At 39.4% G+C, this 13,894-nt stretch overlaps 1 protein-coding gene across 8 annotated transcripts in view; it reads left to right on the forward strand.

Annotated features, from left to right (window-relative positions):
• tlr1 (toll-like receptor 1) overlaps positions 1–13,450 on the forward strand; it is a 36,520-nt gene extending 23,070 nt beyond the window's left edge. For 7 of the 8 annotated variants that reach the window (XM_068036779.1, XM_068036768.1, XM_068036797.1 and 4 more), the window contains exon 4: positions 6,931–13,450. In XM_068036779.1, coding sequence (XP_067892880.1) covers positions 7,017–9,404 — 2,388 coding nt within the window. In that variant the 5' untranslated portion in view covers positions 6,931–7,016 and the 3' untranslated portion in view covers positions 9,405–13,450. Of the gene's footprint in view, positions 1–5,657; positions 5,953–6,930 lie in introns of those variants that run through there. The other variant, XM_068036824.1, reaches the window with a different exon arrangement.
• Positions 13,451–13,894: the final 444 nt, after the last annotated feature.

The raw sequence follows: 13,894 nt of genomic DNA on the forward strand, positions 1-13,894 counted from the left end.
GAGGTGGAGGCAGAATTTGTACTGTAACAAATTCATCAAAAGTCTGATTATTTGTAGTTATTCTTGCACATGTGGACTGTGGAATTGAGTAACAGGGATGTGCAACATTGGCATCTACATAGTGCGATATAGTGCTGGAGAATCATAGAATCTTACAGCACAGAAGTCTATTGTGCCTGTGCTGACTGTTGGAAAGGGCTATCCAATTTAGTTCTGCACTCCATCTTTTTCCCTGTAACCCTGCAAATTAATTCTTTTTAAATATATGTTCAGTGCCTTTTGAAAGTGCCTGTGGAATCTGATTCCATTATCCTTTCAGATAGTACGTTCTTGACCATAACAACACTATGTGAAAAAAACTTTTCATTGCCCCTCTGGTTCTTTTGCTAATTATTTTAAATTTGTGACCTCTGGTTACCGGCCTACTTTCCAGAGGAAACAGTTTCTCCCTATTTGTTCCATCAAAACCCCTCATAATTTTGAATACTGCTATTAGGCCTCCCCTTAACCTTCTCTGCTCTTAGCAGAACAATCTCAGCTTCTTCATTCTCCTCATATAACTGAAGTTCCACATCCTGATAAAAACCCTTTGTAACCTCTCCCATGCTGTTTTCCAAAGTATGGTGCTCGATATTGGACACAATACTCCAGCTGAGGCTTAATCAGTGTTTTGTAAAGGTTTAGCATGACTTTCTTGCTTTTGTATTCAATGGCCCTATTTACAAAGTCAAGTATCTCAACTTTCTTAACTGCCTTAATAACTTGCTTGGTTGGCAGACAGGAAACAAAGAGTAGGAATAAACGGGTCTTCTTCCGAGTGGCAGACAGCGACTAGTGGGGTACTGCAGGGATCAGTCCCAGGACCCCAGCTATTCACAATATATATTAATGATATAGATGAGGGAATTAAATGTAATATATCAAAGTTTGCGGACGACACAAAGCCTGGCGGGAGTGTGAGCTGTGAGGAGGATGCAGAGAAGCTCCAGTGTTATTTGGACAAGTTGAGTAAGTGGGCAAATACATGGCAGATGCAGTTTAATGTGGATAAATGTGAGGTTATTCACTTTGGTGGCAAAAACAGAAAGGCAGATTATTATCTGAACAGTGATAGATTGGGAAAGTGGGAAGTGCAGCAAGACCTGGGTGTCCTTGTGCACCAGTCGCTGAAAGTAAGGATGCAGGTGCAGCAGGCAGTTAAGAAGGCAAATGGTATGTTGGCCTTCATAGCGAGAGGGTTCGAGTACAGGAGCAAGGATATCTTGCTGCAATTATATAAGGCCTTGGTCTTAACATCTAGAATATTGTGTGCAGTTTTGGTCTCCTTATCTGAGGAAGGATGTTCTTGCTATGGAAGGAATGCAGCGAAGGTTCACCAGACTGATTCCTGGGATGGCAGGACTGACGTATGAAGAGAGATTGGGTCGATTAGGCTTGTATTCACTAGAGTTTAGAAGAATGAGAGGGATCTCATAGCAACGTACAAAATTCTAACAGGACTGGACAGACTAGATGCAGGAAGGATGTTCCCAATGGCGGGGAGTCCAGGACCAGGGGTCACAGTCTAAGGATAAGGGGTAAGCCATTTAGGGCTGAGATGAGGAGGGATTTCTTCACTCAGAGAGTGGTGAACCTGTGGAATTCTCTACCACGGAAAGCAGTTGAGGCCAAATCATTAAATATATTCAAGAAAGAGTTAGATATAGTTCTTAGGGCTAAAGGGATACGGGGAGAAAGTTTCTGCTAAAGTACATCATTTCACACCTTTCTGCTTTAAATTTCATCTGTCGTGTGTCCTCCCATTTCACCAGTCTATGTCCTCCTAAAGTCTGCTACTAACCTGCTCACTATTTACTATGTTGCCAAGTATTGTGCCACCCGCATACCTCAACATTTTTTCTCCTATACCCAAGTTTAGGACATTTATATGTAACAAGAAAAACAATGGCCCTAATAACGACCCCTGGGATCCCACTGCATACTTATCTCCAATCAGAAAAAAATCCCTTCACTGCTACTCTCTGCCTCCTATTCCTTAACCAATTATGTACCCAAGTTACCATCATCCTTTTACCATGCGCTTCTATTTTCTGAGTAAGTCTGTTATGTGGCACTTTATCAAAGGCCTTATGTCCATACATGCATCTACTGTGCTTCCTTCTTCAACCTTCTCTGTTACTTCATCGAAGAATTCGAAGGTTAGTCAGGCATGATTTTCCTTCAACAAATCCATGCTGACTTTCCCTTATTAACCTATACTTCTCCAAGTGAAAATTAATTTTGCCCTTAGAAATGGTCCTAATCTTGTCCCAAAGTTCTCTCTCCTATCCTAATCTATAGCATTTGATATAATCATACATTTCCCCAAATTGAATGAGGTTAATTGATTGATCAAATTGAAATGGCACCCTGATTCACAGTACAAAAATACATGCTGACGCTCCAGTGTAACTTGCTTCTGAGGCTCTTGTTTTATGTTAGTTCCATTGAAAGGGCTATGCCAAAATTTTACAAATCCCATCAAGCCACCAAAAAACTTACTTTGTTACCAGTATTAACGAGGCTTGCTAACTCTAGTTGGACGTATTCCTGGCGGTTTCATTGCACAACTTCCTGCCTCCCCAGCCGCCCCGCTCCCACCCTTGGTTGACACAACCATCCTCATAGCACTTTCCACTTTCCCATGTCAATTGGAAGGCAAGCAGAATCTCAATTACCTAATTGCATGATGCTTGATTCTAGGTTAAACGGCCTTTTTAGTCCCGTCTCCAATATTTTAATCATAAATAAATGTTAACAAAAAAAATACACTTCTTTAATGTTCCTATGAGTTGCTTGTAGCAGTGTCCTGGCGATTAATCTTCCAGCACATCCTGGAGGGTTGGCAATACGAGAGCAAAATCAAAGAATGATACCATGTAGAAGTTGGTCATTTGGCCCATCGTGTTGTGCCAGCTGTTCAGTAGAATTTTCAAATTAGTGCCACTCTCCTGCTCTTTCCCCATAGCCTGGTAATTTTTTTTTACCTTCAAATATTTATCCATTTCTCTTTTGAATGTTACTGTTGATCTGCTTCCACCACTCTTTCAGCCAGTGCACTCCAGATCACCACAAGTCGTGTGTAAAAAAGAAAATTATTGTCTCTGGTTCTTTTGCCAATCATCTTAAATCTGTGGCATAGAATCATAGAAATTTACAGCATGGAAGGAGGCCATTTAGCCCATCATGTTCGCGCAGGCTGGCAAGAAGCCATCCAGCTTAATCCCACTTTCCAGCTCTTGGTCCATAGCCTTGTAGGGTATGGCACTTCAGGTGCATATCTTAAGTATTTTTTAAATGTTGTCACAGTTTCTGCCTCTAAAACCCTTTCAGGCAGTGAATTCCTGATCCCTACAATCCTCGGGGTGAAAAAAATTCCCCTCAAATGCCCTCTAAACCTCTTACCTCATAGTCTAAATCTATGCCCCCTGGTTATGGACTGCTCAACTAAGGGGAATAGGGCCTTCCTATCTAGACCCCTCATAATTTTATACAGTTCAATTAGGTCTCCCCCACCCTCCATTGTTCCAAAGAAAACAACCCTAGCCTATCCAATCTTTCCTCATAACTAACATTTTCCAGTTCAGGCAACATCCTCGCAAATCTCCTCTGTACCTTCTTTAGTGTGTTCACATCTTTCCTATAATGCAGTGACCAGAACTACAAACAGTACTCCAGCGATGACCTAACTAGTGTTTTATACAGTTTTAGCATAACCACCCAGCTCTTATATTCTATGCCTCGGATAATAAAGGCAAGTATCCTGTATGCTTCTTGACCACTTCATTTACCTGTCCAGCCACCTTCAGGGATCTGTGGATATGCACTCCAGGATCCCTCTGTTCCTCTACACTTCTCAGTATTCTCCCATTTAATTTGTATTCTGTTGCATTGTTAGCCTTCCCCAAATGCATTACCTCACACTTCTCAGGATTGAACTCCATTTGGCACTGTTCCGCCCACCTGACAAGTCCGTTGATATCTTCCTGCAGTCTACAGCTTTCTTCGTCATTATCAATCGCATGGCCAATTTGCAGACAGTCTGCAAACTTCTTAATCATACCCCCTACGTTCATGTCCAGATCATTGAAATATGATTCATGCGCTAGGACACCCAGGTCACTTTGCATCTCAGAGCTCTGCAACCTCTCACCATTTGGATAATATGATTCTTTTTTATTCTTCCCGCCAAAATGGATAACTTGACATTTTCCCACATTGTACTCCATTTGCCAGATTATTGCCCACTCGCTTAACCTATCTATATCCCTTTGTAGCCTCCTTATGTCCTCTTCATAACTTACTTTCCTACCTATCTTTGTGTCATCAGCAAATGTAGCAACCATACCTTCAGTCCCTTCATCCAACTCATTTATATAAATTGTAAAACGTTGAGGCCCTGGCACGGAACCCTGTGACACACTCGTTACATCTTGCTAACCAGAAAATGACCCGTTTATGCCTACTCTCTGGTACCTGTTAGCTAGCCAAGCTTCTATCCATGTGTACAGAGACATAGTCTGTTCCTGAATCTCAGCAGGACCATGCGTTGAGAGAAGAACACACGGAAGGTTAGGCTTACAAGGGTATTGTGATTGTGCTGTGCCACCATGTTCAGTGAAGAGCTGCAGGGATAGTCGACCATCTGCATTTTTGATCACTAGTGCCCTCACTATTATCCCAAAAGAATCTTCTAGGCATCTAAAGGAGACCTTTCAGCAGGCAGCTGCTTTGTTATTTATGGCTTTAAGGAATTAACTGATGGGCATTTACGGTGTACTGCTATGGTATTGCCATGCATTCATACATACATATAACTGCTGCAGGCAAGGAGACAGGTGCGAGAGGGTTTCGTCCCATCACCCCAGCAAGTTATGTGATTGAACACTTCTATTTCTTTATAACGTATCAACAATGATAAAGTTGCAACTTCCCAGCTTTATTTAGTTTTTGCCTCATACTTCATGTGATTTGTTTTTTGGCTTTTGAATAACTGATACTTTGGCCTCAAAAATACGTGTCAGGTGAGTTGGATTCCCAGCATAAGTGCCAGAATGTGCCCACTGGAAACCTGTGTTGCTTGCCCAGTGGAGACTTTCTGGGATCTGGGAGGTTTCCCAATTACAGTAATCTGGGTGGATTCCTGCGCCACGGGGTTGCGGCGGCGGTGGGGTAGGTGTCTCAGGTGCACTCCAGTGGGAGGGCCACGAAATGCAGCAGTGGCTACCTACCCTTCCAGAAACGTGTCAGTATTGCCCCAAACACCTGCTAAAGGGGTTAAATTCAGCTTTAGCTGAGGCACAGAACAAGTTGTAATGGATTTGCCCCTAATTTCCATTGCCCTCACAGCCCCAGCTTCTTCCCCGCCCCCCCAACAATTCCCCAACAACTTTTAAAAATCTTTAGCTGCTTGGGCCTGCTAAAACTGCTAGCACATTGGCCAAAACAAAAGCAAAATACTGCAGATGCTGGAAAACTGAAACAAAAACAGAAAATGCTGGAAATACTCAGCAGGTCAGATGAAACGTCATGCAGACCTAAAATGTTAACTCTGCTTTTTTTCTCCACAGATGCTGCCTGACCTGCTGAGTATTTTCATCATTTTTTGTTTTTGTAGCACACTTTCCATTTTGGTACTGAGGAGCCCCTGGGCTGCAAGATACTTTCTCCTAGCCAATCCTCCTCATGTGGGTGACCTTGGGTGTGTAGATAGAGGTTCCACCTGAAACAAGGCTTATGGAAATCGTCGCGAAAGCCAAGTCCTGGCGTATCCACATCCCTACTTGGTTTCCGCCCGATCCTATGCACTCCTGCTGAGCTTACGATGGGCATGTGCCAGAAGGGCAATGGATTTTCAGACCTCTTAAGTTTGATAGAATGACAACCTGCAAAACACAGCAGTAGTGAATTTGGGTTTGTGCACATTAACTGTGTATGTGTCTAATATTATTTGCTGCTGCTTTTGCCCCTTGTGTGCCGTGATTCTGTCTATGCTGCTTGCAGATGTATTTCTCTTATGGTTAAAGGATTAGTACAGGTGGCATGGCTGATGGGTGGGCTGAAAGGGAAACAGCAAGTTTACTACTAACCCTGAATAATCTGCTTCAGTGCCCAGGTCTTTGGTACTACAACCACTATGGATTCAGTATCATCCAGATGGCATCTGAATGACTTTTGAGGAATTACAGAACTGCTACCAACATGAGGTCCAACTAACGTAACTGTAGAGATATAATGGGCGATTTGATCAATCCAGTTGTCTCGGCAGCAACAGCACTCTTAGGGATTGTAACTTGGGAAAATCTCGTGTTTCCACTTCATGGGAAATTGCAGGCCTGCAACTTGTGACGTCCTGTCCATTAATTGCAATGGATGATAAATCACATTCTGCGTTGCCAGAACTTCCTGTGATGAGCTCCCTGTGAGGGTTAATTCCTGCCAAGAGTGCTGGATTCCTGTAAAAGAAAACTGTAAATCTTAAATATAAACAGGAAAAGCTGGGAATACAGTTCAGCAGCTGAGAAGGAATAAAGACAGGTATCAGGTGCTGCCTCTTTATTAGAATGACTTCACTGTAAATGTGTTCATCAGAGCTTTCAAAGTCTTCTTCCTGAATCTAACTTTACATTGTGTCATTACCCCAATTATTCACTATTCTATACTCTACAACTGAACTCTTTCACCTTTTTGAAACTTAGGTCGGTTCAAAAATGTGAAATTATAATTATTACAGGTGTATTCTGTTCGGCTGTTACATTTTTGTTACCATTTCTCAATTAATATTTTTTGCAAGTGTCATTTTGGAGCGTCACTCTATCGCACCTTTTGTTTTCAGATCAACTTTGCTTGAGACACAATATTAATATTGTTTGTATTTTGTTTTTGTTTCAGATTTTTCATTGCTCTCAATAGATTTCACTTAAGAAATACGTCAAGTGTTCAGCTGCAGAAAAGAAAATTCAGGAAAGCACCCCACCATGGTCAACATTCTCTCCTTTTTTGTATGGATCTTAATATTTAAAACCTGCCACAGTTTGTGTTTTCCTGCAGAGAATGATGTTGTCATAAACAGTTCATCCTCCTCACTGTCTGCGGTCCCAAAGAACCTACCAAGTCGCACAAAAATACTGGATTTATCACAAAACAAAATCACTGAGATTCATATGCAGGATTTTGCTTCTCTTCACTGGTTGAAAAGTTTGAATTTGTCCTCCAATAAGATCAGCAATTTATCAGCTGCTTTTCTCAGGTCTAATCAAGAGCTGGAATGTTTAGATCTTTCCAAGAATGAACTTTTGAGTATTGAATGTCACTTTTTATATCATGTTATATCTCTCAAATATTTAGATATTTCTTATAATAATTTCCTTAGCCTGACACTTGGAAAAGCATTTAGCTTCCTGAAAGATCTGGAATATTTAGGATTAGGAAGTAGGAAAGCAATAATGTTACTGAAAAATGATCTTAAAGAAATTTCAGGGATACAGTTGCAGGAAGTTTCAATTGGATTAAAAACTTTGTCAGAGTATGACCCTGGTACCTTACAGGTTTTGAGAACAGCAAAACTCCATATTATTTTGCCATCCACTAACAAGGCAGGTCTACTTGAAAACGTCATGCACGATGCCTTCAACTCATCTGATATTTTAACATTATCAAACATTGAATGCTGCCAAGATTGTAGCCATTATATAGACAGTTTCAAAACATTAGGAAAATTCTCAAGAGTCAGTAACTTATCTTTACAACATTTATCACTGGATTGGAAAGATGTATTAAGCATATCAAAATCTATTTGGGCTTCTATGGTTAAAAATCTCAGTTTTTTTAATATGACATTGTGCAAAATTACATCCTCTTCATTTCAGCATTCAGAAACGATGTTGAAAACATTGACTATGAGACAAATAAAAGTCATACCATTCTATTTCCGTCAATCGATTATATATAATTTCTTTGATGGGCTAATGATTGAAAATCTGACAATTAGTGAATCAGGATGGATTTTCATGACCTGTCCGAACAAAGGAAACACTTATAAATTCATTGACTTTTCTGTTAATTCATTTAGCAGTGATTTTTTGTTTCAAGACTGCCACACTCTACATTTGTTGGAGACTCTTATTTTACAACAAAATATGCTTAGTAAGTTATCTAAAGTGAGTAAGATGACCAGATATATGAAATCTCTGAAGCACTTTGATGTGAGTCAAAACCAACTTACTTATGATGAGAAAGGAGTTTGCTTTTGGACCAACAGTTTGATAAACCTAAATCTATCCTCAAACAGACTTACAGATTTGATTTTCATATGCTTACCCAGCAGCCTAGAGGTCCTTGATCTGCAGAAAAATGATATTTATAGTGTTCCCAAAGAGCTGAACAACTTGGACATGTTGAAAGAATTATACCTTGGCGGCAATAAGCTAGTAAATCTGCCTGACTGCAGCAAATTTAAAAATCTTGAGATTTTGTTTGTTGAGGCAAATGCATTTCATGAACCTTCAAGCAGTTTCCTTCAAAGTTGTCAAAGGCTAACTGTGTTGAATGCCGCCTACAATCCATTTACGTGTACCTGCAATCTGAGAGACTTCAGTAGGATGAAGGAAAACACCCACATCGAGATGATTGGGTGGCCAAAGTCCTATCACTGTGCCTACCCAGATAATCTTAAAGGAACACTATTGAAGGACTTCCATTTATCAGAAGTGACATGCAGCACAACTCTCTTACTGGTAATTGTACTGGGTAGTATGATTGCGTTGACAATTGTAATAGGACTGATGTGTTATTTTTTGGACTTGCCTTGGTACTTGAGGATGACCTGGCAATGGACCCAGATGAAACGAAGAGCAATGAAGACTGACCCGCACCAGTTAACTGAACATTTGGTCTATCATGCTTTTTTGTCCTATAGTCAACATGATTCCAGTTGGGTGAAGGAGCAGCTGCTACCAAATCTAGAAGAAAGGGACAGGCGATTACAAATCTGTTTTCACGAAAGAAGCTTTATTCCAGGAAAAGGTATTATTGAAAACATAATCAACTGTATAGAGAAGAGTTACAAATCAATATTTGTTTTATCGCCTAACTTCATTCAGAGTGAGTGGTGTCATTATGAGCTTTACTTTGCACAGCACCAGGTGTTAAGTGAGCAGTCTGATAACTTGATACTGGTTGTTTTGGAGCCAATATCTCAGTACCTAATTCCATCTAAATATTATAAATTGAAATCACTTATGGCAAAGAAGACTTACTTAGAATGGCCTAAGGACAAAAACAAACAGAGGCTATTCTGGGCGAATCTGCAGGCAGCAATAGGAATAAACCTGAGCACTCCAACAGAGGACATTTCTTCTGGGTAAACAGTGACTAATTGCATTCTGAACTGCATCACTTTAATTTTCATAGTGCTGTTCTATCCTATCAGTGTATTCACTTCATGAGATTATAATGTTTAGAATTATATTGAAGGTGCAATATTCATAAGTTAAAAAAGCAATTACACCAGAAAACCTCTTTTAACAGAGCGTTGGCTGCATCCAGTACTTAGGAGCATGTAAACCTGAGTAAGAAGAGCAGGAGGGTTTAAATAAAATGTGGGAGGAAAAGATGGATTAGTTAACCAGTACCATGAGTGAGGTCCTTAAATAATAGGGGAACTGACATGGTGCTCAAGACCTGTCAGACCATATACATTGTCAACAACAGCAAAACCTTGTATTTAAATAATGCCTTTAATATAATAAAACATCCCAAGGCACTTCACAGGAGTATTATAAAGCAAAACTGGACACTGAGCTACATAAGGTGATATTAGGGCAGATAGGCAAAGGCTTGGTAAAAAAGGTAGGTTGTAAGAAGTGTCTTAGAGGAGAAAACAGAGTTCAAGAGGAGGAAAGGTTTAGCAAGGAATTCCAGAGCTTAGGGCCCAGGCCCGTTTGGTGGAGCATTTAAAATTAGGGATTCTCAAGAGGCCAGATTTACATGAGTGTAGGTATCTTGGAGGGATGTGAGGCTGGAAGAGGTTACAGAGATGTGGAGGGTTGAGACCATGGAGGGACTTGAAAAAGCGGATGAGAATTTTAAAATCGTTTTGTTTAAATGAGAGCCAAGAAAACACTGGAGGTGGAGGCAAGTTTAAAAGAAAGGCCATAAAATGGACCTCATTTACTAAAAGATAGGAAGAGTAGTAATTCTTTATGGGAAAAGAACTAGCAGAGAATGTTAGCCAGAATGAACATGTCCAAGACAGGAAAGTGGAGAATTAGGGTCTGGAGCCAGGACCTGACATACACCAAACTCCCAAGCAGTGCTGAGACTCAGATGAGTAGTAAACCAGAATGCAGCAGGTGTTGATGAGGGGTTCTGTAATATTCCCTGTGTGTCCCCGTGTAAAAATGGATGTGAATGTGTGGAAATTTGATGACCTACAAATGTTTAATGGAGTAAACCGCACTTCAAATGTCTGTCGTCTTTCTTCGATGGTTTGGTGGCATCTTCATGCAAGTTTCAAAACTTTCAAAGACTTTGAAAAAAAACTGGACATTGGTTCTTTATCCTTTGGCAATATTTTAAAAGATTAATGCGAAGTGACGGAACTGTGTCTAACGATATCTTATGATAGATTAGGAATTAAATTAACCCTTTCTGCTGTTTTTAATTCACGAAGCAACAACTCTTTGTATACTGTATGTAAATATATATATTGAGCTTTATTAAGTTTTATGTTTCTTAAATTGAGTGGATATTTCTCCACGGTGATAGAAGAAAATCATGGATTGACAAATTAACTCTTTGAGCTCTCAAGAAAATCCACAGTGGATTCTCTGATTTCATTTTCTTTTAAACAGGACCATGGGTTTCAGGACTGCATGAATGTTGATGGTGCAGCATTATAGAGAATAGTTCTTTGACATAAAAATAGCTTCACAGAATTAGGAAGTGACCCTTGGAAAAGTGTTGGTGCAGCAAAATATCCAGTAGTTTTAAGAATTTAAGATCTTATCTGCAGAAAGAGTCAGACATCAAATGTCACAGCGTGATGATGATTTGGATTTAAGATTTTGCCTCTCAAAGACTTTTTTACAGTTATTTGTTACTTTCCAAGACAAAGAAAAGCGGGGTAGGGGGAGCAGGGGAGATATGGGAGTTACCTCCAAAAGAAATTGCAAGCACTTCTGTCTCTAATGTGAAATCACTAAGCCGGGGCATTATTTGTTTCAGAAATTGTAAATTATAAGACAAAGTGATATGAGTTGTGATTAAAGTGCTCGAGTAGGGTAAATTTATCTGAAGTTTAAGAGGACAATCAACATTTACTAAAAGAAGAGAGGTTTACAGTTTAACTGGTTCCTGTCCAGTGCTGTGTATCAAGGAAGAAAGTTTTTGGGGAAAAAATTGAACATTGACAAGTTCTGTCAGTCCAGCAATACAGCTTTTTGGATTTGGAATAGTCTGAAATGCTAAAATAGATTCAGGCACAATATAGAGGATTATTTTGTGAAATAAAAGATCCAAGAAGAGGTTTGGTGAAGTAAAATAAAATGTGTTAATAACCTGAACCATTTGATCTATGTTTTAAAGATATCGTGATAATGTATTGGACGGTAAAGTTCCTCCAAGGCTTATGAATGCGATCAATGGTAATTAAAATTGGATGAGAGGAAGTGATTGAGGATATAAAATAGAAACAGGAAAATTGTACCATCAGATGGGATTTTTTTCTAAAATCATTTTCTTAAGTGATAATAGGTGAATTGGAATCAATTCATAGGGGGTTGTGGGAAGATGTATGACTGCATCCATGAGTAACATAAACCACCTGGTGTCAATTCTCCAAAATATATCAATTTGGTATCAATGCACATTCTGGTGAAAGTCAGGAAAATGCAGATGAGAATAGTTATTTGATAACTTTCTCTTGGAAATTTTTGTGTCCTTGCCTATACTGAACAATAAGTAAACTGCATTTTATAGCCTGGCCACTATCGGAGACATTGGGTGCATGCAGGAGGAAATAAGCAAAGATTACCAGACTGCATGCCTGATCTGTTGATAAGTAACTGACATGCTTAGGTGACAACATTATGACATGAAATGGTCAATGTGGCTCAGAAGCATGAGAAAACTTCTTAATCAAGGCCAGTGATCTATAGAGAAACTAACTTTTTCCATAGTGAAGCTAACCTAACTAACTAGGACAGAGTTAAGCACACTGGTACCTGTCAGAGGTATTGAAATTAAAGTAAAGAGACATGGAATTTGGATTTCCAAAATCCAGAGTTCCTTTGAGTTAACAATGAAATTGGGATAATTGAGGGTAAAAGGAAAGCTGGAGAACCATTTAAGCCCATGATTTCTTGATAATATGATATATTTTGGCTTTCTTTGCAATACATCTTGATTTTCTTTGTATCATGATTTTAGTTTCGGCTAAATGAAACTTAGGCTAGTTATCTTATATATAGTGCTTAGAGATGCCCTTAAAAATAGCAAAAAGGGAACCAGAGAGCCTGGTTAGAGGAGAGCTCCATCAAATATGGAGTTTCAAGGAGCAAAAGGATGATTATCAACAAATGAAATAAGACCAAGGGAACCATTGGAGCAATACATGTATGTTTTCAGAGACATAATATTAACTGATTGTATGCTCAGTAATCTGAGGCAAGGCTAGAAAGAAAGTTAAGGGGTAATGTGAAAGTTGTTGCAGAGTGGTTCCACTCAAGTACAAGATGAGGGAACGTTAAAATATTTTATGATATAGTTTAAAATCTAAAAAAATAGTCACGGTGGCCCACCTCCCTTTGCTCCAGCATTTTAGCCAGACTGCAAATGTGAAGGAGGAGTTTGGGTGAGGGGTTGTGGGGAAGCGTGTGGTGGGTGGAGATGAGAAGTCGAGTGTTGTCTCTATGTGAACAAAGACGACAGTCTGGAAACTAAAAGACAGAAAATTCTGAAGTTTCACAACTATGATAACACCCAAGTCAAGAGATTCAGCTACCTGGATAAGTGGTTACAGTTGCTAAGACACCTACATATCACAATAGCTGATAGCATTGAAAGACTGCTAAGGCAGTCAGAACTTTGGAGGCCCACAAGACCATAAGGAGGCCTGTACATGGATAAATATTGGTCTAGGTGTTTCTGGCTGCAAAAAAAAAACAAGCTTGTGAGACAGAGATGGATGTCAAGGTGATTAGGATACTATGCAAAACAGTTCATCTTGAGTTGTTAACTCTCAGGACAGTCAGAAGTAAACATCTGAGTAGGTAGCCTATCCAGGTCTAGGAACTAAGTTGTATTGTCTCTCATTTTCTTGCTTGTCAATTAATGTAATCTGAAAACAGTTATGTTATAAAACTGTTGAGTCTGTATATATATGTAAAAACTTGTTGAATAAACCACTTGTGCCTGAGTTCCACGGAAGTTATTGTTGAAAGACTAACAACTCTTTGTTACAATAACTGGAAGAAATCACTTTCATAAACCACTGATTTATGTGTGGAGTAAAATCCATAAATTGAATGATTTGAGCAGCAGTGATAAAATATGATGTCAGTATTAAATAAGAAACAACACTGTTTTACATTATTGTAGAGGAATCCACAATGCTTGGTATTTGAAAAGTGATAAATAGCGTCTATCTAAGATTTGATAATACTAAGTTGCGCATTAGCTGTAGGCGAGACCTCAGCTTTTCTTTTAAAGAAATTCGACTTTGGCATCAAAAATTCAGAAGTGTTGAAATGCAGAAAGCTGAAGACCAATTCTGATTACTGAGGCCAATGTGGAAACTGCAATGTAACATGATCCACACCATCAACTTGACCATCGGGAATCAGGTGTCTACTCA

The sequence above is a fragment of the Heterodontus francisci genome, chromosome 1 (assembly GCF_036365525.1).
Source record: "Heterodontus francisci isolate sHetFra1 chromosome 1, sHetFra1.hap1, whole genome shotgun sequence".
Lineage (NCBI taxonomy): Eukaryota > Metazoa > Chordata > Chondrichthyes > Heterodontiformes > Heterodontidae > Heterodontus > Heterodontus francisci.